Source organism: Zootoca vivipara, chromosome 8 (assembly GCF_963506605.1).
Source record: "Zootoca vivipara chromosome 8, rZooViv1.1, whole genome shotgun sequence".
NCBI lineage: Eukaryota > Metazoa > Chordata > Lepidosauria > Squamata > Lacertidae > Zootoca > Zootoca vivipara.
The window spans coordinates 48,386,929-48,414,829 of record NC_083283.1 but is presented as its reverse complement, the minus strand read 5'-3'; the positions used below and the strand labels follow the sequence as shown (position 1 = coordinate 48,414,829).

The 27,901-nt window shown below is 41.0% G+C and overlaps 1 protein-coding gene across 1 annotated transcript in view; it reads right to left on the bottom strand.

Moving 5' to 3' along the window:
* Positions 1-23,419, bottom strand: part of RALBP1 (ralA binding protein 1) — a 29,416-nt gene extending 5,997 nt beyond the window's left edge. The window contains 8 exon segments of the mRNA XM_035124899.2: positions 128-249; positions 1,745-1,852; positions 2,888-3,019; positions 3,625-3,786; positions 8,318-8,667; positions 11,411-11,869; positions 17,381-17,677; positions 23,086-23,419. Coding sequence (XP_034980790.2) covers positions 128-249; positions 1,745-1,852; positions 2,888-3,019; positions 3,625-3,786; positions 8,318-8,667; positions 11,411-11,869; positions 17,381-17,624 — 1,577 coding nt within the window. The 5' untranslated portion in view covers positions 17,625-17,677; positions 23,086-23,419.
* Positions 23,420-27,901: the final 4,482 nt, after the last annotated feature.

Below are 27,901 nucleotides of genomic sequence, written 5' to 3'. Positions count from 1 at the left end.
GATGATGTAGTTGAAAATACCCAAAGGGTGCAATGTAATTATCCTTCCATCACACTCCAGTATGAGCTTATTGCTTTAAAAACGTTACTTTAGAATTCTGAAAGCTTGATTCCAGAGAGGTTGTTACCTTTGAATTTCTGCTATTTCTGCTTGGAGGCGATCTATTTCCTCTTTTTCGGTGGCAATTTGTCTGCGCAAAAACTGCTCCATTGCCAGCAGCTCTTCTTGTTCTGTCAAAATCTCGTTCTCCTGCAAAAGATTAGATTACTTAAGCCTTTGGTTTATGGATCAGGGATATCACACCGCAATTGCTACCCTTCCTTTCTTGACTAAACACATGAACTTTAGCATCTAAGGCTGCTGGGCAGGGGGTGGAGAAGGGAAGGGGTGGTTAGGATGTTGACTGGGAAAGAAAGCATAAAGCTCACCGTGCCAAGACATCTCACCATATAATTTTCCAGACCAAGGCATTTAACTCACCAACTGCACAACTTTATGGGAGGAAGTTCAATATACTGTTTGTTCTTTAGTGTACAAAACCACCATTTAGGCAGCTCTACTTCCTCTCCTGATTCCTAACCACTTGAATGCTCTCAACTCCAGTGGAAAAACGAAGCACTACATTCCACAGAAATCCTGAATAAGCAAATGTGGGACCGTCCTAAGGGACTGTTTTGGGGCACATTACCGGAATTAAAGAAAGAACCAAAGATGGTAAAGAATGGGCATGGGATTCCTACAGGTAGCTAAGGAACAAGCAGCCTTAGTAGGGATGACCACTGTAGTGCCAGAGATTGCAGGGACTGCTGGAAGGCAACAATTCATTAAATTAACCCATACAGCAACCATTGAAAGGGCATCCTGTTATCTTGAATTAACAACATTTCTGTAACAACTTTGTTAACTCAGAAGCCAGTGGTTGAAATCACTGTCTTCCCTGAGTGGAATGTCTACAAAAAATATCAAAAAGTGTATTATCCTAATAACTCCATATTGGCAGATATAGAATAACGTTTGTAATATAAAAATGAGATTAAGGAAAAATAGAGAAGAAAGGAAGAAAACTATAACGAAGACCCGTAGAAAACAAAGAATTTGAAACTGTAACATTAGAAGGACGGGAAGTGTCTAAGAGGGAAGAAATAGGATGTAACATAAAGATGGTATACGGTTCACATTGCGAAGAAGAATTTATTTTGAATTATGTATTTAGTTTTTTGTTCTTATATTTTTTGTATGAGATACGATGAGAAGAAAATTTTCGTTGTATTTATATCATGCATATGTTATACTCTGTATTATTTTAAACAATAAAGTCTTACAAAAAAAGAAAAGAAATCACTGTCTTCCCCCTCCACTCCCAAATAGTGAGGATCCCAGGGGTCTGAGCTAAGAAGGGTCCATTTTGGGATGAACAAGCAGTTCTACCAGCCTCATCAAGTGGTCATCAAGGTCACCAGAAACAAAATGATCATCTGGAACTAAGCATAACATCCTTCTAGCCATCCCTGCCCCACCTTTCAGATGCTCAATAAGTTTAATTAGAATGCACCTATAAATTAAAGTTTCGTTAAAGTAACAAAGAATTCCTAAAAGTATCAAAGAAATCCTTCAAATATGAATGTACATTTCTCTCCAAGCCAGTTTGGCAACAGTCAAATGTTACCTTAATCAATAGTGAAAAGGGGAAGAAGAAGAGGAAGAAAAATAAAAAAAAAATAGTGCATTCAACATCAGAAACTACCTGAGCGAGCAGAATGTTAATAACTTCTTCATTCTCATTCATTTCCTCTTTGGAAACATCCTCCTTTGAAAGGCTGGCAATCTCTCGTGCAATCTTTGTTTCACACTCCTGCATTGAAAAAAATCTTGATTAATGGCCACTGCCACACACAGCCATATGGTTAAATGAAATTGTATCTAAACAGGAGCTCACAGAGGTTTTTGTGCTCATAGTTCTTATACTGAGAAAATATTTGAAGTTTTTCAAACTTCCTAAAGTAGTATTAGTGGGTCAGGTTAATCACTTGCTTTCCCTTCTAGGACAGATGGTGGTTAAATCTGTGCAGCTGCTTTCGATTCTCTGTGAACAAGCAGACTGTGGGTTCCCCCTAGCAGACAGATCAGTTGATTTATGCAATACAGCAAGCAGACATTTTCATATACCTGAAGATATTGTGATTAACCACACAAAAGGCATTGGCCAATAAAGCCCAAGGCAATTACAACAAAAGCGTCTGAAAGGTAACCTTGTCAGAAGCTCAAACACCAAACTGTGAAACTGAAAGTCAGAAACTGTAAGCGTCCCAAGAGAAGAGCAGTCTTCTAGTGCAACATTTCTATCCCATGCCTTTGCAAAAGAAACTCAGCATGCTTTAGAAGGGAAATATCAGGAATACACACAATTTTATCATTATCAGGTACCATGCTGGTACACCAGGTCATTCATTATTACAGGAGGGTACCAAGGATCCCAATAATGAGACCCTGGAATTCAACCATTGTTGATGTGCAGCAGTGCCCAGTGTTTAAGGAACTTGAATCCCTGCCACTGATGCTGTGTTAGGTAAGGACAACTATGCTGGACGGTAATGGTCAAAGGGAGCCTCTTATTTAAGGATGGGGAAAAGAAGTAATATACTGTGAGACATTTTGATCCATCAGAACTATGAACTATAAACAATCCCGCACTAGACTAGTTTAAAGCCTCCATAGCAAAAAGGAAGAACAGCTCTGTCTCCCCTGTCAGGGATAGAATGGTATTTTGATTAAGACAATGTTAGCTACTATTTCTATCACCAAAGCAAAAAACCAAATGAGGCAGCTTAAAAATTATAAGAGTACTCTTCCTGTCCAATTCGCGTGGGTTACATGCAAAGAAACTCACTTGTCTTTTAGCTTCTCTTAGCTTCCTTTTGAGAGCAGTCAAAATTCTTTGCACCTCCCATAATCGCTCCTCTTTGGATAAATCTTTGATCCCCGCCTGTAGGTCTCGGTGTAAACAATTCAACAGGAATTCCTAGTAAAACACACACCATATCCAGCAATATTATTCACTTTCTAAGCTTTAAAAAACTTTTAAGAACATAAGAGGAGCCTGCTGGATCAGGCCAGCAACCCATCCAGCATCCTGATATCACAATGGCGAACCAGATGTCTATGGGAAGCCCCAAACGAGGATCTGAACGCAATAGTAGTCTACCCACTTGTGAGTCCCAGAATAGCATTCAGAAGAATAGCAGAGGCAGAACAGAGCCATTGTGAGTAGTAGCTATTGATAGCTGGTGTAAACCTGCCCTGTCATTCCGCCCCCAATTGTCTACAGTGGGAGGAGGGCAAGCTTGAGGCTCCTTCATTTTTAGTTCTTACTTTCCAGTCAAATTCTGACCTCAAATTATGGAGCCTTCTTCACCACTTCTTTTATTAAAGAAGTAGAAGAAGCAACTCTGTAGTTGAGATGTATCACATCCTATGTTAAAACCCAAACATTTATTATAAAATGAAGAAAATTTCTCCTGTATGATTATTTGTCTGGTCAGTATGAAATTTGCCGTGTTCCAGTGCTGCCCCCAATCTGTATAATAATTCAACTGAAAGAGCCAAGAAAAGCACAAGTGCACCAACCTGTCTTCTAATTTCTTCTTTGATGCTTTCCTGTGTTTCAGGCAATGCTGGCATTGTTGCCATGTTAGACCAGCGTAGAGGCTTTGTCACCCGTTTCAGAACCACATTTCCAAAGAACTCTTGAACATGTGTGAAAAACACATACAAGACACGGTTGCTGATCTGAAAAGACGTAACAATCAAATTACTACTTTTGATCTTCCTCTCTAATCACTTGGTCTGCAAACATTCGCAGCATAGATGCTAAATAATTCTAACAGACCTAAGATATTCCTTCCTGTAACTTCTTGAACAGGCTAAAGACGCAGAGATCAAGTTTAAAAATAATTAGCTGTTGAAATGTAATCATGTTAAAATTGCGTAGTTTCCCCTAAAAAAATCACACAATTATCTGGGCGGAAATGTAATGGCCGACTCTTTGATCCTAAACAAGTTACTCATTTATGTCAACTGTAACCATCAGCAAATAAGAATTAAGTTCCAAATTGGCTTTAATAACAACTCCGGGCTGCTACTACTGTTTGTTAACTCCATAACTGTAAAGGCTTCAAAAGAATCTGGTAAATGTGTTGTTTTTTAAACGTTGGGGTCTGACCACTTGCCACCTTCAGGCAAGGAGAAATTTCTATCCAGGAAAGGCTGAGTAAATGATCTTACAGGTATATTTTGTTTTACTTTTTCCTTTAACTTTTGGCTTGACCTGCCTTTGAGAGTAATGTGGAGTCTTCTGCTCTGCAATAGCAGTACACTTTCTTCCAGTGCAACATGATCTGAAATCAATATTTGAGTTCATCTCCACTAACCCGATATGAGAGGGGTTCTGAGAAGAGGTCACGGATGGACTAAATGACAGTTCTATGACAGTAGAAGAATCCACAAAACCTTTCTGACAAACTTTCCTTTGTTCTTTTCACCATGATTTGGCTCTACAATAAAACGGCACCATTGGACTTCTCTTAGGCAATATCAACTGCATTGTAACACCAGTTGCTCTAGTACTACAGAACAAAAGGGAAGAAGACTCTGGCCTTTAACAATGGGAGGCTGCACCCCCTGCCTCCCAGGAAGAAAACCATGGCAAATGGAAGATTAATTCATTGATCAGAGAAGGAACAGCTGCTCCAATGTTTGCTTGCTTCTCCCTATCCCATTCACTGCAGGCAAGGACTGCCTTATCTTTAATATACATAGAGGCTTAGAAAATCTTAGGAGCTTTGAAAGTGTAAAATAACAGCAATACTATTAGTCAACATTTCAATATAAATGGATTATGAAGGTGATGTGTCAAACATGCACTTCTGACGGTCTAATCCTAATGCCCCAGCTTAATGTTCTTACATAACAGAAAACCAGAGACATCCATCCAGTCTGTTCCCACAAACTTCATAAAATTGACTAGGCAAGAGCAGGTTTTTAAATAAAGACCCAGTGCTGTCAGCCTTCTTTGTTAGTCTAAGCACTGGGAAATGGATCCCAGATGAAGTGTTAACTGTATTATCTTCCAATCCTAAAATGTCAGAACTCTCAGAAAGCAAAATATTTGCTAAAATTTTATACTGTCAATTCCAGAATCTCCAGCTGGCTTAAAGCTTTGATCTAATTAGGTCCTCTCTATGAAGTCTTTACGTAGTACTTTATATACCTGCAAGATTTTTTAAAAATGCCTTTTTAACTCCCCACCTATAAGAAGAATATTCAAAGCATAAAATATTTTTTATCACTTGTCAGTCATTTTAAAAACACGGAGAAGTATACACTGAGAAGAGATACTACTGTTCATGGCCTTGAAAACTGATTTGTTTTGAAATCTAGATGTCACATTAGTTTCCAGAAAAAACCTGGAGTCTAGGAATATATGACTTTAATTGAACTTAATCCTACATATATAACAAGATATGACAGGGTAATACCATGTTGCATTCATTTTACGTTGGCTGCTAAGAAGGGAGATGGAGCAAAGCAAAGACATCAAAGAACATTACCTAATCCACATGCCCAAAAGGCCTCACTCTCTCATTGAATTACATAAAAATGGCAGTGACATTAAAAAGCAAATATTACCTAGACTTCAATTCTCAACTGGGAATAATTGAAGTTCAAAGATATAATGAAATAAAATTAAACAACAAAAAGTATAACACTATCAAATGATTTGATTTTTGTCTTGACTTTAGTTGTTGATAACATTGCACAAAAGGAGTTTCAACTGGAATATCTTGTCTAGCACTTGAACAACTGGTTTGACAGCATCATTATTCAATAATAAAATTAAAATGAGATTACTGTGATTACTCATTCTGGAAGGAGATCAACATATGTGATCTAAATTGGGAGATGTGAAGGTAGCAGGTGGTTAAGCCCTCAGTACCTAGCAAAAGTCCAGGTTCTAGTGCTTTTATACTGATATAGGTAACTTATCATATTACTAACAGTGTAGCCCATGTGTACTCAAAAGTTAGTTCACTGTGTTCAATGGGACTTATACCTAGAAAGTATATTTTCTGCAACCCTTTCTCATGCCTGCATGGCCAAAGGCTTAAACATGCCAACCATTTAGGATGCCAAAGACAGTGGCCTCTGATTTCAAAATTACCCAAGATTGTAAAGACATTACTAAATATATCAAAGAATGGATGGCTGTTTTAAGCTTCAAGATCTCAAAAGTTGCTGCTGCTTGGTAAAGCTGGGCTTTGTTTGCATAACTTTCTTTCCCAGAGCAGAAGTAATGAATGAGAGCCATTAAAACATTGCAGGAGGAATGGTAAATTACTGTATATTCCTGCGTATAAGACTACTTTTTAACCCAGGAAAATCTTCTCAAAAGTCGGGGGTCGTCTTATACGCCGGATCGTATTTCTTATATGGCGAGTGTATCCCAAACTCTATATTTTAACTGGAAAAGTTGGTCGTCTTATACGCCAGAATATACGGTATGTATAACTTTAGGGTATGTCGAATAAACCCTCAACCAAAACAAAGATCCATTCTGTTCTAGACCTTGGGAGGCTGGGGAGGAGAACACGAAGAGAACTAAGACACCCCCAGTTTGGGAGTGCCTAACCAGGGCCATCCTGCCCATTGACTCTAGTGGCGTAGTGCGCCAGAGCGCTGAGGGGCGCCCCAGCAAGTGGGGGAGCTGCGCGGCGGCCTCCATTTTCCCTCCTCCACGCCCACCAGCCGTGCTGCTCAGGGGAGAGCAGGGAGGTAAGCGAGTGGAGCAGGAGCACTAGGACCCTGTCCTGCTCTGCAGCGCCAGGGTCATCCCTCACCCCGGCACTGTGTTTCATTGGTAGAGGCGACGCCACATGGCAGCAGCTCTACCAATGAAACGCAGCGCCAGGGTCATCCCTGTTGGTGGGAAGGCAGGGGCGTACTGGCCAGCCAGCCAGGGAGGAAGCGGCGCGCTGCAGGACCCGGAATTCACCACTTGCCTGAGCCGCTGCCCCCTCTTCTTCCTCCTCCTCTTGCTAAGCAGCCTGGACGGGTCGGAAGTGCCTTGAGGCGAAGTCCCCGCCAGGCCCGGAAGAGGAGGCGCACGGCAGGTGGCTTCCCCCCGCAACCACTTTCAAAGGTGGCTCGTCGGCGTCACTGCCCACGAAGCTGCTTGTGCATGTTTCCTCCAGCGTGGATTATGCCCGCTGGGCCACGCGGCCTCCGGGCTGTGGAGATGGCGAGAGCCGGGGAGCTGCCCGCTCCGGGGCTAAGAGGGGTTGGTGGCATGACCTGGCAGCGGGACACCCCGGGAAACTGGATCTGGCGCCTGGAAGCAGCAGGTGAGTGACGGCGGGAAGCCTGGGCTGGTGGGCGGGAAGCCAGGGTGAGAGCAGCTCCGCCGCCCAACTTGGTGCAGGGTGTCTCCTGCTGGCGCTGCTCCAGCTGCTCGCCTTGCTCTGCCTGGATGCCGACACTGCGTTCTATGGGCAGCGGCTCCCGGGGCCCCAAGTTCTAAATTTTGGGAAAGGGAGGGGGCGGCGGAGGGACCATTGCGCCACGGCGCTGATTGTGCTTAAGACGGCCCTGTATCTAACGTGGCTCCCTTGCCTGAACACCATCTGGAACTATGTGCTCTGCAAGTACCATTTTCTGTACACCTGCTCTCTGATAGTTGCACACTGGTCTGGATTATGTAAGAGGGTGTCTGGGTACTACCACAAGGTCATTAAGTTTGATTTGTTGGTCCTAACCAACTATAAATGATAGTTTGGTGCACAATTAATTACATTAATTACATTTGAAGAATCAAAACAGCTTCTATATGCATCCTACACAGATCTCAACTCTGCTTACCTTCAGCAACATATGGATGTAGGCAGGGATATAGAGAGAGCACAGTGGTTCTCAAAGAGTATGGCATGCCACATTGGTGTGGCACGAAAGGTTAGCAAGTGTGGTGGGAAAACTCAAGGACAATCAAATAAACATCTAAACATTCCAGTGTAGTATAGTATAGCATCAGAATATATATTTTATTTGCAGAATATGGATAGATCTTTTCAAAATGAAGCACTGCTAGTTGTTGCTTCTTTTTGTGTTCTAATGTATTTCTTATCAATTAAAAATTCAGTGTGGCAAGAGCAAATTATTATTCTGAAATTGGCTCAGAGAAATGTCTGAAAACCACTGATATATATATATGTGTATAGAGAGAGAGAGAGAGAGAGAAGTAGGGAAAGAGAGAGCCTATTATGCATACCTGAACAGTTGGGCTGAGTACTATGGAAATGTTCTGTATATTCATTTTTGTTTCTAGCTCCTTTGCAATTACATGGTCCATGTGCACAATCAGCCAAGAAATTAGGAGATAGTTGCACTCTGGTAGTTCTTTCAGGAGACGCTGGCACTCCTGCAATTTCTCAACCTCCAGGCTCTTCCCACAAGCATCTTCAAAGCGAGGCATGAGCTCTTTGGTAAGCAAGTTCTCAGGAAGTTCACGCAGATACTGTTTCAACAAACTGGCTACAGTGTTAGGCTCATACTCCTCCAGGTTGGGGGATTCTTCTCGGTCGTATGCTGCTTTTAGCTCATCCACCTTTGATTTAATTCCTAAAAAATAAATGAATAAATAGAATGATTTCACAAAATAATTCCAAAAACAAACAAAAATAGAACAAGCACACATGTAAAGCAGTATCTTCATTTTGCAAAGTCACAAAACACTGGGGGATGTGCTCAAGTAAGTTTTATTCAGAGCAGACGCAGTGAAATTAATGGACCTACCTTAGTTGCATTCAATAGGTCTGCTCTCAGTAAAACTTTGTTGAATACCACCCTGGGCTCTGAACTCAAGAAATAACACTACATCATGCGGACTGCAGATAAGGGTGTGTGCAATGCAATGGAAGAAGGAAGGAAGGAGCAATAGGCTGCATCTGCATGGCTTAGCACGGCATGGATAAGCCAGAACAAGCCCAAGCAGAACAAACCCACAGTTTGATACCACAGTTTGTTATGAAACTTGCCAGTTTGTTTTAAATTAGAATCCTTGATTCAAATGTAGTAACGATCCAGGATTCTGTGAAACTAAACTCTGCCAAAATGCTTTTCAAGACCATGGCGGAAGAGAACAATGCAGGCAAGCCTGACAAGTCACTCAGGCTCATCCTTGGGTGTTAAACAATAGTTTTGTGTATTTTGTGGGTGCATCCAGGGTCTCCAATTCACAGCAAAAGCAGGTAGAGGAGAAACAGCAGAGATAGTGGTTGGATGGTGACTTTTTGATTTTGGAATTTTGACCATCCCTTTAATTTGTTTAATAATAATAAACCACACTCATGATCTGATGTGTCTGATGTGTTGTACACTATCCACTTACAATCCTTATTTCTAAGAACCCACCTGGTCATCACAGGCCACCAAAATTCCATGCAGGCAAGTGCGTGGAATTCTATGCTGGTGAATGAGCGCACTGGTGGAAGAGAGAAACTGCTCTGCTGTCCTCTGCCAGGGTGTTTGGTTTCCATTCTAGCCACAGAGGAAGGAAAGGCCCAGAAATGCAGAAGGTTTAAACACCCATCCACACCATTAGTCTGCTAAGAGGAGGGGCTTTCCCTCCTCCATGGCCAGCTTGGAAACTAGCAGGTTAGTAAAAAATGAAATAAAACAAGGTTGCAGGATACCAACTTTTATGGACTTATTTTCAAGTCAGTTATAATCAGAGTACTTTACTTCTCTGCATTGTTCAGACTTGCTTGAACACTTTCCAATGCTTGCACAAATTTCCTTTCGAGTTTAAATTCCAAGCAGTATCCATATCTACTACCCAGAGAAGGACACTTTACACTGTCATAGTCATACTGTAGCATGGTCTGGCATAGTAAAGGATATAAACCTATGAACCTCAAAGATCAGAAAATTATACTTCTGCAAGAGATAGTGACATAAGTGTCAATAAAAGTGTGGCTATGCTTTCATATTTATGTATCACTAATGTGCAATGTTTGCACTAAATATCTCTTCAAAATATTTACTTCCTGTGCAGTTTTGTCTTTAAATTCCGCCTTGGAATTTGCATTTCAGTTCCTGTCAAAACAGCTCGTGCATTGCATTTTGATCACGGGCATGTTGCCTCTCACAGGTGGCATTCACAATTCAAAATACAGCTGTATAATTAAATAAATGACTCGAATCATTGTTACTTTTATGTGGATCAAGGGTTACACAACTACTGTGGCTGCTAGTTATCTTGGCATTACCACCGGGGTGTTTTCTTCAAATCCAAGCTAAATCCTCAACTGCTATTGCAACATTTCCCCTGTTTTTTCAAGATACCAGCTAATGAGGACTTTGTGTATAAATTCCATTTGGAAGAAAGTCAAAATGGAAGTGTAGGAGGGAAAAACAGCTGAAGAATATGTTCTCTCCCCACCGTATGCCACTTGACAAATCACTATTTTACTTGCTAGCACTGAATCTTTTATACAACATAATGAAAAATATATAGCAAACAACTGCAAGGTTCTTAACATCTCTGATTAGGTTATATTCTCACAGTCCTCAAGCTACTTACACCACTATATACCATTATACATACTGAAGTCACTACTCCAGAGCAAGCATTGTGAGGAATGCAGTTGGGAAGTGCCATGTGCCAATTTTCTCTATCACAAAGACTGAACCATGTTGTTGTTTTTTTCAACTGCTGTACTCAGCAAGCAGGTTGTGGCAGATGGCTGAGGAAACCGCTTGGAAATCAGTGCCACTCTAGGGAAGCATGACTTAAATGGATCTGATAAGACACTGTGCCCTCAAATGCAAAAGACTAGATTTGCTAACTTACGGCATAATCTTATGTGTTCATTGAAAAGGAAACCCAGTCAAATTCAAAGGGCTTACTTCTAGGAAACTGGGCATAAAATTTGCAGCCTTAATTGCAGTGGCAATATATGTAACTTGTTTAAAAAAAACCAACCCACAACCAAGCAATTTATAAATTTTATGAACTAAATAGATAAATAAAATGCACATTTACCCAGGAGCAAGCACCACTGAACACAAATGGTAGATGTATATATAGAATTGTGTCTTTAACCTCTTGAACTTTAATATGTATAAGCAGGGTAAATCATTTTTCAATTATACCTGCTTATCAGCAATCCTTCCAGCCTTAAATTTAGAGCTAGCCTAAATTCAACAGCAGCTAAACACATTTGGTTTTAGGAAGTTGCAGGCATTTACAAAGTCACATTAAGTTTTGGGCAATGTGAAGGTGGAGAACCCCATCATGCCCTTTGGGTCAAAAGACAGGAAGCAAAGCAGAAGAAAGCTACCTTCAGTTGGGCCACTATACCTGAAACTCTGTAGATGCCTTCGCATTTCATGCCATATTTCTCTACGTAATCTATACATTCCCGGAAAACTGCTGGCAGGCGGATGCCATCATACAACATGGTCCTTTCTGCTGCATCTGCCAAAGGGATACCAAACACAGGGCGAGGCCTGGGAATATCCACCTGCGGTATCTCTGCCTCTTGAGCTGGCTTCTTTTTCTTCTTCTTCTCTTTCCACTGTTTCACAACATCCGCTGCTGTCAAGTCCTTAGATTTTTTCTCTTTATGTTTTTCCTCCTTGTGCTTGTCCTCTTTATGTTTTTCATCTTTGGGTTTTTCTTTTATCTTAAAATCTTTTTCCTTCTTTTTGGAAAAACTTGGCTTCTTGAAAACGTGGATCCCTTTGGAGCGCTTTAACTTGGAGGGGCTTTCAGCTTCATCCCCAGAGCTGTCTTCCTGGAAGGCTGCATAGCCTTCCGCTGTTAAAGAGAAAAAGGAAGACATGAAGGAGGGAAAATATCAAATGCATAATCTACCTAGAAAAGCCAAAAGGCAGAAAAATGCTCAGCAATAATGTGCTACATACACATATTTGCAGAATTATGCAGGACTTGGAGACAATTCTGATGTATTTTCTTCCCCTAAAGAATGTATATGAATTTTAAAAATTATTATTCTGGTATGAAAGCTCCATGCACATTTTTCAGGAGGGATACACAAGCAGAATCACTTGATTATCTGCTGACAATAATATTCAAAAATGTCCGGTTTGAAGTTTAACTCCAACTTGCAATGCAAGCCTAAGCCAAGGCTTGAATATCCCATTGTGTTCAGTGGAGTTATTCCCTGGTAAAGTAAACTTAGTACTGGCACCTTAATGTTTTCCATTGTTTCCTCCTAAAGTAAAATGTAACATCAAAATCAATACAGAACTGATGTTGTAAAGTGATATGAACAGCACATATCTGCTTATGCTAAACCTTTAGCAATATTCCAGGATGTGCTGTAGACTGTTGTAAAAAAGCAGAATGTGCAGAGAATCTTGAAGTTTGTATATGATTCAGGCCTATGTGATTTTACTTGGGTAGACACTTGCATCCTGTTGCATGAATTTTCCAGTTTGGTTACCATTTTCTAAGATGGCCAACAGGCAAACGGGGATATGTGATAATTTATGAATGAGTGCATATATAAAGCTCAATATGCTGGCAAAAGAGTTTGTTAAACAAGATGAGTAGAAGAGCTATTGCTAGTCTCTATTACCACCAGGAGGGTCTAGCAGATAAGAAGCAGAATATGAGCAGGAAGACTCAGATTCAAATCCATACTAAGCTTTGGAAATTTAATGGATGCCATTTGGCTGGTAACCATATCTTAGCCTAACCTACCTCAACAAAGTTATTATAAGGATTAGTTTGTGTCTGTGTGTAGGTGGGGCATGTATACTGTCCTGCCCTGGGTTCCTTGGAAGAAGAGCTATATGAAAGTGAAGTTAATAAAATTATTTAATAACCACTGCAAGCAGAAACAAAATCCAAACAACACACATTTTTCATGGATATTATTTCCTTAATAAATGGAAATAATTTTTGAACTTTCATTTGTTATTTAAAAAGCATCATAACACAGTTGTATATACTTGCAAAAAGTATAGAAAATTAGTTAGAACTTCTTGAATTTGCATCTTTTTATTTTCATGATAAATATTAATTAATAGAATCATTATTATTAAAATTAGAATGTCAAAAATATATGTATTCTTGCAGTGAATATAACGCACTGCCATGGCATCAGTTCAACATCTTTGCAAGCACACCTGAAAATCAACCTGCAAAAAATACAAATAATACAATCCTGCTGCATTAAAATGAGTGAGAGCTTTGCTACTGACTTCAATGAGAAGTGGATTGCGTTGCAAAAATCACTAAGTTAACTGCTTGAAATAAAAAGGCTAGACCAGATATTCTAAGCAAACCAGATATTATACAATGTAAAAAATTAACGTACGTAGGCACAACCCCTAAAAAACAACAACTTACTTTTCAGTTCCATTGCAAAGTCATTCCAATCATCCTGACAAATCACTAACTACAAGTGCCCATTTGGATTATGTAAACTGCACAAGAGAGTTCAATTCCACAGCCATAAGACAAACAGCTTTTGCTGCAAATTATCAGGTGCTTTACTTTGCTGCCTCTGAAATAAATGCACAGGAGTCCAATAACCACACCTCTTCTGCAACTAGCCCTGCCTAACCTGCAGGGAAGAACAAGGAAATAAATATCTAAAACACACCCATCACTTATTGCAGCACATATGCTAAGACAGAGGAGGAAAGGGCTAAAAAAAACCCTGAACTAAATTTGATGGAGAACCTGCTAGAGCATTGGTTCCCAATTAGCTAAGTATTGTGGACCCCCTGTTTTTCAAAAGCCAAGCCGTGCACCCTACTATTGAAAATGTTGATATATTTATGGTAGTTTTTATGTGAATGGTGCCCTGGGTGAGTTACGCAGACCCACTATGCTAGAGCGCTGAAGTGATATTCCAGCATGAATGGCATGCTACCAAAGTGGGGGTAAGAGCTCCGTATCCACAGATGTGGATCAACTTGGAACTAGAATATATGTCCCATAAATAGACTGCCATGGTACAGCCTTTTAAAAAAATGTTCAGTGAAGAAGAAAATCATGTTTTTCCGGCCTTTGATTTTTTAAAAAATGATTTACTAAACCCCAAATTCTGACTTTTAACTTCTCTGTTATGAGAAGACCCTACCATTGTCTCACTAAAGATGGAATTTGGGAACTACCTCAGTACAGTAAAGACCTGATCCAACACCCCCAGATTAAAAGATCCCTGATTGAACCAATGGCCCTTGTTTCCAGCAAGTATTCCACTATATCACATCTCTATTTAACCTCTTCCTTTAGCTCAACTGTATGTCCCAAATCCTTTCTACAAATCAGTTTTCTTTATCTCTTGCCTTCTGCCACAGGGGACAGCAAACTTTTTCAGCAGGGGACTGGTCCACTGTCCCTCAGACCTTTTGGTGGGGCCGGACTATATTTTTTTTGGGGGGGGGGGAAATAAAAATGAACGAATTCCTATGCCCCACAAATAACCCAGAGATGCATTTTAAATCAAAGGACACATTCTACTCATGTAAAAACATGCTGATTCCTGGACCATCTGCGGGCCGGATTTAGAAGGCGATTGGGCCGCATCCGGCCCCCGGGTTAGTTTGGGGACCCCTGTGCTAAGCCCTAGGACTGAGAGTAACCAAGCCTTGACCCAACAGTTGCAGCCCTGCACTAAAAATAAAATCCAGAATGACCTAGGGATGCACACTTACTTTGCAGTAAGCGCCACCGAACATGGTGGGATTTATTTCCAAGCAAACATTCATAGCCTTCTGCTCTAAGAAACTCTAATTCTTCACATTACTTCAAAAACCAGCAAGCAAATAAGAATGGAAATAAGAAGGGGAAAAAACCACTTGAAGTCTGAAATTCTGGGCTCTCATATTTGTTTAAAATATTTAATAAATAAACAGCTATTGAAATATTAGACCCATAATTTGAAGCTAAGCATCTTGAGCTTTTCTGAATGCCTGCTGATACTTCTGTATACACAAAAATATAACAGCATCACAGTACAGAACAGAATGTTCACCATGGATCAAGGCACCAAGATAAAATGTAACTTTTCAAAGAATTCAAACTTTGATTAACCAATGTGTCTTGCAATCAAAGATACCCCAAAATACAAAAAACGGAGGACTAGCAATCCCTAAAAAATGTATTATCAAGCAGCTATTCTGACAGCTATGGTGCTGTAGAAGAACAGATAGTAGTAGAATTAGCACTGAAACAGTGGATGTGGATAAAAATGCCAAAAGCCATAAGTCCCAATACAATTAGAGAAGCAATTTCAGAACTTTTGGACAAGGCTTAGAAAACAGTTGTCTTTGGAGATTTTACTGCCATTTTTTTGGCAATAAATTTATTTTCAGATAGCTAGACAATACATGAATCTGTCACAACAGAAACCAAGCAAGAGAGAAATTAATGTCAACAATTTTAAATGAACAGAAGATCAATATAGAGGAGGGAGAAAGATTGTTTTCTGCTGCTCCAGAGAAGCAGACACGGAGCAATGGATTCAAACTACAAGAAAGAAGATTCCACCTAAACATTAGGAAGAACTTCCTGACAGTAAGAGCTGTTCGGCAGTGGAATTTGCTACCAAGGAGTGTGGTGGAGTCTCCTTCTTTGGAGGTCTTTAAGCAGAGGCTTGACAGGCATATGTCAAGAATGCTTTGATGGTGTTTCCTGCTTGGCAGGGGGTTGGACTGAATGGCCCTTGTGGTCTCTTCCAACTCTATGATTCTATTATTCTAATTCATCAGTCTTTAGTTATCTACACATTAAACACAAAAGAAGGCAGGTTGGATGACATTAGTGGCCACAGTATGCACAGGGCTGGGAGAAGACATTGCTGCTATCTCCCCCTTGCAATATTTAATCATTTAATCATTTGCACATGCAAATGCCAAGGAAAAATGCCCATTTGCAAGCAAGGTTTCATACCAAACTGCACCTGCAAATGAACAACTTCAAAGGGGCTTTTAGAACCAATAATCTGATCTGGCCCAACCACCTAAAAAAGAGGCCCATGGAGGGGTGGCCCAATTTCTGAACCAGCTCTAGGGCTGAAAAAGGTTCCCCACCTGTTTTAAGGTGCTGGCATTAGCTTCAGACTGTAATTTTTTTTAGCTTAAGAAGCCAAGATATGAATGAGTATCGTACACTTGCAGAGAGCTGTTTCGCTCCTCCCTTTGCATGAGCAGGCAAGTAAGTCAACAAGTTTCAATTAACAAGGGTTTCCCATTGTTTCCAAACCAGGAAACTACACTTAACGCTTACAAACAAGCAAGGAATACTAAGGCACTGTTTAAAGTTGGCTTAATATCCTGGCTTGTTTGGAATTTGTTAACCATAGTTTCCCAGGTACAAACCTAGCAGGAAACTATAGGTTAACTGAGAATTCCAGGCTTATTTCCTGGATCATAGGGAAGGACTGAGGTGGCTCCATGAGGCTTGTTAATACCTCAGTTAATTATGAGATATGATAGTCGATACACAGCCATGATGTCACTGCTGCAATTTGGAAATACTTTTATAGTCCTCATTTAGATGTCATGAAAGCCCTAGCAGATTTATAAATAATCTTAAGACTCTGATGGATAGGAAGGCATCACATACCAAAACATTTGGTTAGAATTAGCACAGATTTTATAGCACCTTATGCCTTAGAAAACATTTACATACTAAAAAACAAAAACAAAACTATAACACTTATGAAATACATTTACACTTGTGGTGCCACACATTGATAACTAAATGAATAAATTATATAAAGGACTGCAGTATAATCACATCTTGCACAGGGGTTACACTCTGGGGATGGCGCATATACTCAGATCACCCCCTCGAAACTGTCACTGTGTGACCATACCTACCTTCTCGAGCCAATGTGCCAAGTGGACCTTATACCAAGGAAGGCAGTGACCTTTTGAGCTCTTTGGCTTGCTTAGCAGGCAACACATGCTCAGCTTGTGGTCTCTGGGATGCTCTCATGAGATTTGGTGGGGGCATCCACATTCCCACAAGATCTTGCAAGAGCACCCCAGAGCTTGCGCACTGAGCAGGACGTGCCTGGTAAGCGAGATGGAGAGCTTAAAAGCTCTTTCCGCACTGGGAAAACCCAGCGCAAAAGGAGCTTTTACGTGTGCAATTTATTTGCGCAATTTCAACTGGCTTGCTTTCAACTGCGCAAGGCTGAAATCACACTTGTTAACTGTGCATAAGATGTGATCGTGCTGTACATTAAAACACATGCACACAAGTATTGAGTCATGAAAAATAAACCGTAAATACTAAAAAGCACACTAGTAGCACACAGATTGGAAGAGAAGGACTACCTACTTCTTTTCTCCTTCTTTTTAAATTTTCCCTTCTTCTTCCCATGTTCTTTCTCATCATCAGACACAATATCTGGAGGCTCATGCAGGCTGTCGTGAGGTGGTGATGGCTCGCCAGTTCGATACAGGCCAGGGAATTTTGTTGGGCTGATTTCTTCAGAGCTTGGGGTCCGAGCAAGACTCCCGCCATGTTCTACTCTGCGGTGTTCACTGGGGCTGCTGGTGGGAGGCAGGAAGCACTCCGTCATTCTTACTCTCTGGCACCACAGCAGAACAATATCCTGTTACCTATCCATTATGCCTGCAATAAAAAGAACACATAGTATTTTTGTCACTGCAAAATACTATTATAGTGAAAGAAACTGCTTTCAATACAGCTCTATATGTATTACACTCAATTTCAAAAAGAATTCATCATATGATATAAACAGGACTACTCATGATATCACATACATTCACCATTCATAGGTTTACCACACCTATCAGCCAATCACCCATTCCTACCACCCTTCTGAGTAATACCCCTCCCCACCCTCTCACTACGGTATATATAAGGGTCTGGTGACTTCTGTTTCAGTATATCTGAAGAAGTGTGCATGCACACGAAAGCTCATACCAATGACAAACTTTGTTGGTCTCTAAGGTGCTACTGGAAGGAATTTTTTTATTTTGTTTCGACTATGGCAGACCAACACGGCTACCTACCTGTAACTACATACATTCAGGTTCAAGTTTAGAAATATGAAATTCAACTGCAATCATGAAGTACAATTTCAATTTTCATAATTTGTTAAGTCAAGTTCAGTCCAGTATTTTGTTTATTTTGGCTATGATTGGTATGTACCCAAACAGATACAGAGAGAGATGCAATTCAATGCTACCTCACTGGGAACTTTCTACTAGTGGCCCAAAGCTTATTTTGGAGTGTACACCCCCAAGTTTCTGATTCTCTTCTACATATTTTGGTTTTTAGTGGCATTGTATATGTCAAATAACAGAGCAGAGGCTACCGTGGAAACATTTTAAAGCTTACAGTTTGGCATAATTTTATGGATGCAGATGCCATGATTCATGAGACAGGAGGTGAATGACAATGGCTATTTTGGAAAACGACTTCTGCAACCTAGGGTTTTTTCATTCCAAATTATATCTTCTAATCTATGTCATCGAAGTAGAAACTTTAATCAGTAATGGACTTTCCTGTAGAGGTCTATTACAGTACAGCAAAAGGATTAAGGATCAGATGGAGAAATCTGACATCCACTTTCGACCTGAAGCAAACTGTGCTATTTTTAAGTTTGACTACTCTATCCTGTTAGCCCTGTTATGTATTTAATTTTTTTAATTGTGTGCTGCCTTCCACAAGCCTGGAAAAGCAGAGTACAAGTACTTTAAAGAAAGCAATACACACAATGCAATACAATGTTATCACAGGACAGCATGGTTAATGTGATGTTGGTATGACGTACATCAGATGGAAAATTCACCAGTCATCCTCAGCCTCACAAGTGCACTTTTTTGCAAGAGATGAAGTATTATCTAATGATTTCTAAAGTCAGGACTTTAAACAAAGGGACCTGAAGTTCAAAATTCAATGCAGAAGAGGGAACCCTTTCAAAGAGGTCTGCTAATCTCAATAAATCTTAGCAATTTCAAGACCCCCCACCCTAACTACTCTTCATACTTTCTTTTCTCCCTGGACACTAGTTCTTGCCCTATACTCCTATTAGCTCATCATCTCTCCCCTTTTATGTCAATTCTGAGAGCAAAATTCTTTATCTTGGAACAGGAGGTGAGCCTAAAACAAGCATTATAACAGTACACTAGTTTAAAGTATGTCTGTGCCAATTTCCTGCATGCACATTGTTTATTTCCCTCACAGAGCCTGGGGATTGTCTTAGGGCAAAACTATAAGCCTTGTTTGAATCTCTTGCCTTAGCTATCCTTGCCGTCAGACTGACTTGCAGTTATGTAAAGAACACTCTGTTCTCTCTCAGAGCTAAAGTTTTTATCATGTGTAGACTATACACTGGTAGAACATGTTATTATTTCTAAACCAGAATCATAGCATACAAATTATCAGGACAACTCGTAACTCCCATGTGAATCATTCTGTTGCCTACTATTGCTAATGAAAGTCTTACGAAGGTCCTCCAATTAAGTTGCACAGCCAAAAGCAAGTGCCAAACCACCAGTGATGCAACACCTTGGAGATTTAGATAAGGAAGGAGTATGAAGCCATGGAGTTTATCTCTCTCTCCTTCCACATCACTGTTCCAACCAAAATTGAATCCCCTTAAAATTACTTCAAAATAAAAATTAAAAATGGGAGATCCCATCATAGATGCCATGTCTCTCATGCAGTTTTGGCCCTGAATCAAACAGCTACTTCTACCTAATCAGAAGATGTCTCATTCTGAAAACATAGCCTTGCATTTCAGAATTGAAGTTTTCTCAGCTAAGGCTGCAATCCTAGACATAACTGAACAGAATTAGACTTAGTAAATATGCACCGAATTGAGCTTCATGAGTCAAAACTTAAATCACTTTGCCCTGAGCAGTCCCACTGACCTTGGATGACTAAAAACTAGAAAAGTGTCCATAAGGTGCCTTTAACTGTAAGTTGGTCAAAGGGAAGGAATACAAAGAATCTATGTATCATAAACAAACCTGATTTGACCCATGTCATGTTCCAATTTTGTTAACAGCACAGCTGCAACTCTTCCAAGTCCATACACAATTTGCTTTTTATGCAGTTTATTAGCAAACATTCAGACACAGTATAACCTTTATCATAAGTTTATTTCAAAGTCAAATAACAAACACTGAACAGTTCTGCTCTCTCTGGTATTGAAATGTTCTGGGAAACTCTTATTACAGATTCCTCAGTTGCTGAGCCACAGCTAATATCATGTCTCCACACATGCTCAAATCTGGCAGCATGTTTGCCTCAATAAAAAAGGGAAAAAAGCTTATCTGGATGAACAATTAAATTAAATTCAGAGAGAGAACTAAGCACATATGTATCTCCCACTGAAGACAGTGGGATCTAAAACTGAATTGTGGCTACAACAGGGTGGATTACACAAAAAACTATAATAAAAAAAATTCCTTCAGTAGCACCTTAAAGACCAACTAAGTTTATATTTTGGTAAAAATATAAACTACCTGTAACAAAAAACTATGAATGGGGAAATCACTGCTTTCCACAGCTTTGAGGAGGCATTTGACTTTGTGACACCTGTGCAGAGGTCCATATTTTTTGGCTGACCTTGGCAGCAAAGCCAAAAATTATGGTCATGAGGTTCCTGCCCCTTCCCTGTCATCTTCTCCAAAGCTCATCAAAGGAGTACTGTTATGGAGAAGCAATCAAATAAGCTCCCTGCCAACCTTTCCTAAAGGAAAGAGAAGTGGGGAGAATGGTAGTTTTTGCCTGATGCTTAGCAAAGGTTCTCTGATCACAAGAGAAGTTTAAAAATGATATTTCCCCTTCTCTTCCTTGAAAGTCAGGACATGAAATCTGTTTTGATCGCAGTGGTCGGTATACTAGCACAGAGCAAGCAATGTAGATATGAGATACAACACAGAACATGGGACTTCCAAATCAGTCACCGATTGGAGGAAGAAAAGCTTTCACTGTGAACCAGGAAGGCAAGTTTGAAAATGCTTTAGCGTGCTTTAACAATCTTCAGGATGGGGTTGCTTGCATTATGCAAGCTGTATTTACATATACACAGCTTGATTTAAACACTCCGTCTGCAGCACTGATCTTCCTCTGTTACTCAAATATTACCAGAGTTGCAGAAGATCCAGCCATGGAGCAGCTGCAACCATGGAGCTCGGGTAAATATATAACCAGCCTACAGTTTGAAGCACTTCCAAAACCTTTAGGGAAACTGTAGCCACCTATACAGAGATCATTCTGTGTGGCTAAAATAATTCCTTGTGTTAATAAATACACCCAACAGGACACATACCAAAAGAAACTATTCTTAGAGTTCTTCATTTCTTCATGCTCCTGAAGGATATACCGGTAAGCAACTGCCTTTTCCCAAGCCAGACCAATTGTGCCTGAACGAGGACAGTCCTGTCTGACAGTGGCTCTCCAGGATTTCAGAGAGAGGTATTTTTTAAACCCTTTCTCTTTTACAAGGTGCACTGGTATCTTTAGCATTTGCTCTGTTGCTAATAACAAGCATTCTGTGTGACCAATACAATTACGAGCATAGACACAAATATAGAAATCTTTTAAAATATATCATAGTATTTCTTTCTTCAACTAATCCAGGTATGTTATGGTTTTCATTAAATACAGAAAGGAAAGTATGTTATAAACATACACAAAGGAGGCAGTAGTGCTCCTAAAGAAGCCCTCCTTGGATCTCGAGGTGTTTGACAACTACTGTACCACCCTATCACAAATATCCCCTTTGGGGGTAAGGTGCTTGAGAGGGGGCTGGCAGACACTCTTAGAGAAAGCTGATGATACTGACCCATTTCAGTCTGGGTTTGAGCCTTGTTTGGGGACAAAATCATCCCTGGGTGTCCTGATAGATGATGTCTTTCAGAAGCAGGACCAGACCTTGTTTGCTCTTGCTTGGTCCCTCAGCAGCTTTTGATACCTTTGACTATGGCCATTTCTGTGTTGTGAGTTGGTGGCACTGTGTTGAAGCGATTCCGCACATACCTAAGGGGCTGGATTTGGTAAATAGCATTAGGGGATTAGGTTTTTCCCCTTTGGCAGCTGTACCATGGAGTGCCACGGGGTGCTTTTTATCCCCAATTCTGTTTGGCTGCTGACACATAAATGAGCTTCTGTAATTTTTTTTAAAAATCCCCATTTATTTTTGCACATCTAAGTACTGTAACTATCTGAAGTCAGGGTACATGGAAGACTGCTACAGTTACTCCCCTCAAAAGAAAAACCATTACTTTACATAAATGTATCCTGAATCACAATTGTTGCCACTGTGTTCCCATTTCACAAGTTTATTTGACCCTACAACCAGGATGCTTGCGAATGGGGGCTGGCTGGCTGCAGTTTAACATAATTAATTAGTTATCTTTTAACCATCCTGCCATAGTCTCAAAGGGGCATGTTTATGCATTAAGAAAGTCCACAGTGGCAGGACAGTCACTGTGAGCATTAGGTGGGCAAAAGTGGGTGGGGGAATGATGGTGAGTGGAAGATACTCAGACAACGCACGTTTACTCAGAGGTTAACCCCACTACAAGCAAACGGCCTTTTAAACATGTTAAGCGTGCATAGGATTGCAACCTGAACCACCTATTGCAGAGTATTTATTTCATAAAATTTATACACCGCTTGATTGCAACTCCCCCCCTCAAAAAAAAAACCCTCAAAGCGGTTGATAATGTCGACGTGGCTTGCATCGTTTTCACCTCACCCGCAGGGTGTGCCAATATGCCAACACCCCATTCAGTAATCCTGAGGAGGAGAAAAAGGGAGTGGCAGCCTAAGACCCAACCGGGCCTCAGTCACAATGCGCCCCAAGGCGCTAGGGGGCGCTGCACAGGCATACTAGCGCATGCGCGACGCAGAGAGCGCTTCAGTCAATGCCCTTCTCCCACAGCCTCGGCCGCATTTCCCTCCCTCGCCCCCTTCTCGGAGGCAACGGAGCTGATGTGAGGGAGAACCCGGGTCGGGTGGGGAGTCTTCACGCGCATGAGCATGGCCCCAGCACTGACCTGAGCGGGTGGGTGGGGAGCCCGTCGCTGGCAGGACGGCTGTGCTGAGCTTGGCTCCTCTCCGGCCTCATCCGGGCCCCGCTCCGCGCCCCATCCCGTCGCCGCCCGCTTACAAGGTCGGGTATAGCGAACAGAAGGAGGCAGTTTTGAGGCGCATGCGCGAACGCCCTTCTCTTCTCTTCTCCTCCCCCCGCTTCTCCGGCCTGTTTCTTGCAGCCCTTTGGCTACCGAGGGCAGAGGCCGGAATTAGGTAGCGCACGCGCATGACGCACAGGGAGGGGCCGTCGTAGTAGCTGAGGGAGCGAGCTTCCCAAGAGGAGCGGAGAAGGGAGTCTGCGCCTGCGCACTTGTTCTTCCTATTTTTATATAACGGGTAGAAAGTCCCGCCTGCCTTTTTCGGTTTGGTGCATTTTGGGAGATGTAGTCTTATGGGGGGGGTTTGAAGCGAAGGGATGGTTTGAGCCAGGAGCACGCATGCGCATTGCATAGGCGTCCGAATTAACGTTAAATTTACGCCCAAGCGGTGTGTGCAGCCCTTTGAGAACTTGTATGAGTGGTAAGAGTGCAGATCCAGAAAAGGCCACACACAGATTGGGCTCGTTGGGAACTACCGGTACTCCCAAGTAAACATGCATAATGCTGGAGCTTGAAATAAAAGGTAAAGGTAAATACACAAACCTCACAAGGTCCAGGCAGCAGGAAGGAAGGAAGGGAGACCTACAATAGGTAGAGCCAAGGATCTCGGGAAGAGAATGGGGACAAAATTAGAATTTGCTCTGCCCCTCACTGGCTTTGGCTCTACCTATTGTTGGTCTTCCTCCCACCCTTCAAATTTCAATGGGCACCAGTAACTAGAGATTCCAAATGTGAAGCATTCCAGAATTCACCTTAAACAAAAGACCAAGGACAAACAGGGTAGAGATGAACAATGTAACATGTATAAGACCAGGGGTCAGCAAACTTTTTCAGCAGGGGGCCGGTCCACTGTCCCTCGGATCTTGTGGGGGGGCGGACTATATTTTGAAAAATATATATGAATGAATTCCTATGCCCCACAAATAACCCAGAGATACATTTTAAATAAAAGGACACATTCTACTCATGTAAAAACATGCTGATTCCCAGACCATTGGGCCGCATCCGGCCCCTGGGCCTTAGTTTGGGACCCCTGTATAAGACTATAGCTCACAACCCATTTGGGCATTTACTAGCATTTCAAGGAGAAATCACTTCTCAGGATCTATCTGGGCATGAATGTAAATAATAGGCTGGTTCGCAAGATGCAAGTTTATGTGCAGTGCAGTCCTATTCATGCTTGCTCAAAAGTAATTTCCAGTTCTGTCAATGTGCCTTATTCCTAAGTAATTGTGCACAGAAAAGACAGAAGCCTCTTTGGCCAACAGGTACACAATAACACACCTCTCATTTCTGATCTTAGCAAACGGGCAAGAACATAGGTTTCTTATGTAATTCAGTATGGTGAGATCTCTGTCCCTTTCAGCTACACTGTAATCTGGATCTAGTTATTTCAGAAACAGCCTCCCTCCCTGTTTCTTATAATTAGTAAGCTCATACAACATTCAACCAGTCTCCTGTACAGCTCCCAGCCAGTTTTATAAATTAATGAAGAGAATAAAGGTTGAAAGAAAGGGTATAAAAGTTGAAGAGACCTGTAATTTAATGGATTTGTTCATGATTCATTCATAGTCATAAGTATTTCAATCCTTTCTGTATAGGACAGTGGTTCCAAAATTACCATTGAGATGCAATTCTTATTGAGGACACACCTTTGTTAATCCGATTATATGAAAGTCATTTAATTTCTGCCTCAATATTTCCAATTAATTAATTACAAATTAAATTTACAAATTACAGGTAGAAATTGTTTACCACCATAACTTTTATCTAACATAAAAGCTATTAATGGGGATTAACCATGAGTGTTAGCATGGACTAAACTTCCCACTTCACTCATAAGCATATACTATAATGGATGAGTGGAGCAGAAATTTGCCACGTTCTTGTGGGTTTTCTACAAGAGAGTGGTTAAAACAGGGTCAAGAAGTAGCCTGTAACATTAAGCGACATCAAGTGTGTGGATTTTTAGAGATATTCGGCAAGGCATGAAGTGCCAGCTGGAAAACTAAGACCCAGGTGATTAGCCCCCATTGGTTGGGGGATGTTGAAATGTTACATAAACAGCTTGAAATATTTAAACCCTAATCATTAGAATTCAAAATGTGGCCTTGCAACACCATTAAACTCCAATAGGTCCCATTTTATCCATAAGTATACTTTGAAAGAGTATACCAATGCTTTCTCACACATTCTCTTACTTCATTTGTGGCTAGTTAAAGCATGTTAAGAGGCAATCAACCTTCATAGTATTTCCTCATTTTCAGTGGGGCTTACTCCCAAATGTTCATAGGATTGAAGTCCTAGTGCAGGCATCCCCAAACTCGGCCCTCCAGATGTTTTGGGACTACAAATCCCATCATCCCTAGCTAACAGGACCAGTGGTCAGGGATGGTGGGAACTGTAGTCCCAGAACATCTGGAGGGCCGAGTTTGGGGATGCCTGTCCTATTGGGTCAAACAGATTCGCTGGAAAAAAACATTTTGGCTTTCTATTTAAGAAAGACTGCAAAAGGGAAGGAAGGGGGGGGAATTCTTCACTCTGCAAATGAGGAAAAGCATCCCATGAGTCATACTGAGGGTGCATGAAAATAAATGTGCCCTGGGAGGTGGGTGGTTTCTTTAATCCCATCTGGGACAGGTAAGAAAGTGTCAGAAGTATGAAGGAAAAGGAACCCTAGAACACAACTTGAAATGAAGATGAGGTTACCACCATTTCTCCCCATCACAGGATGTTTCCTATGTATAATGCCGTGTTTCTCCAAAAATAAGACATCGTCTTATATTTATTTTTCCTCAAAAACCCCCACTATGGCTTATTTTCAGCAGATGTCTTATATTTTTCCTCCTCCTCCTGCCGCAGCCGGCATTGCTGCTGCGCCTATCACTATGTCTTATTTTCAGGGTATGGCTTATATTCCTTGAATGCTTAAAAATCCTGCTACAGCTTATTTTATGGCTACGTCTTATTTTGGGAGAAACAGGGTAGCAGCTGTAAAATTCTGTAGATGTTTCTTCCAGCATGAAAATAAGGCAGTGAAAGCTTCATTTGTTGAATCATGACAAGAAATGTTGAATCCAATTCACATTCCTATTAATATTTACACATACACAATGCAGAGTATGTACATAGAAGTTTGATATACGTAAATGGGAACAGACCAACCCCCTCCATCCAATGCTCTGGTTGCATATATGTGTAAATAAAACCATATCCTAAAGACAACATAAAAATAAACGGGAACAGGCCAACAATATTTGCTCCGTAGATGTAAAATAATTGTCTCTATTAGAGCTCAGTGCATCTAACACCAGTAATTTGTACAATGATAAGTAAGTGGGTGCTAGGCCTTTCTTTTAACATGGGAGGCAAAAATTCAGCAAGTGAAGTTCCTGAATTTCTGCCTGCCATAAAGGTATTAAACACACAGGAGTCTGGGGAGAGATAAAAAGAAAAAGAATACCTGGTTTGTTAGCTTTGAACAAGTTTGCCACACAGTCCTTTGTAGCAGTATCCTTATCGTCTGCTGGCTAGGTTTACTGCATTATTGAGACTGGGCAGCTTCTACTATAGCTTTCACCAGTTGCTACTAAAGCTTTGTCCACCCAACCTCTTATCAAATGCTACTTTACTTGCTTGTGTGACTGAAGAGGAGAGGCGGGGCAGTGTCTATTATTTTCTTGTGGACTCCAAGCTCCACATGTGCATTTTAAGCATGGTGGCACAACCGCACTAAACTCATTCCCTCCCACACTATGCGGAAAAGGGAGGGAAAAGGCATCCATTTCCTGCATACAGGGCATATATATACAAGAATGTGCATGATGGTGCCTCTTGAAATTTGATGTTGTTGGATGCCCCAGGGAACTGTTTACATTCCTTACTTTAGAGCGAAGTCCCAAAGAACTATATAGAATATTATATAGTGCTTACTCAGAGAGCCAGCAATGTGCAATTATTGGCCCATCATACTCTCTAAACAGCAACAACATCCTTTTCAAACCTGAACGTCAAGAACACCCCCATGGTGAATAAACATGTAGAGTTGTGTCCAATGTAGTGCTATGTGAACATCCTTTAAGTGCAAGGATTTCTGCTTGTGCCACAGAATGTTTTCTCCCTCTCCTACCTTAATTCCACCCCCAATTTGTTCTAGGAGTCCCCCCAACTCTATGGAGCAGATATAGGGAAGGTTCAGGGAAAGTGTGGGGAGAAGGTGTAAAGTCCTGTTGTGGAAACCGGAATTCTTGTGCTGATAGGACATGATAGTTGAATACTGTCCATGGGAAACAGAAGTTCCTAGCAAAGTTTCAGCTTAGTGTTTTGCCAGTGGCATGTATATGCCAAACACCATTTCTCTGGGAGTAAACGATGTGCCAAAGCACAAAAACCCGCTGGGAAACTTTGTGCCACTTTGCTGCTTCTGTGCTTATCCCATTTTAATCAGCAATAGGAGAATGAAGAATCTGTGTGCCTATTTTGCTGGGTTATCTTCTGAATTAATACAAGCATCCTGTGTGAATATTCCACATACAGTGGTGCCTCGCTTAACAAACGCCCCGTAAGACAAAATTTTCGCTTAAAGAAAGGATTTTTCTAGCGGAGGTTGCCTCACTAGACAAATTCGTTTTGCGAAAAATTCGTCGAGCGAATCGCGGTTTCCCATAGGAATGCATTGAAA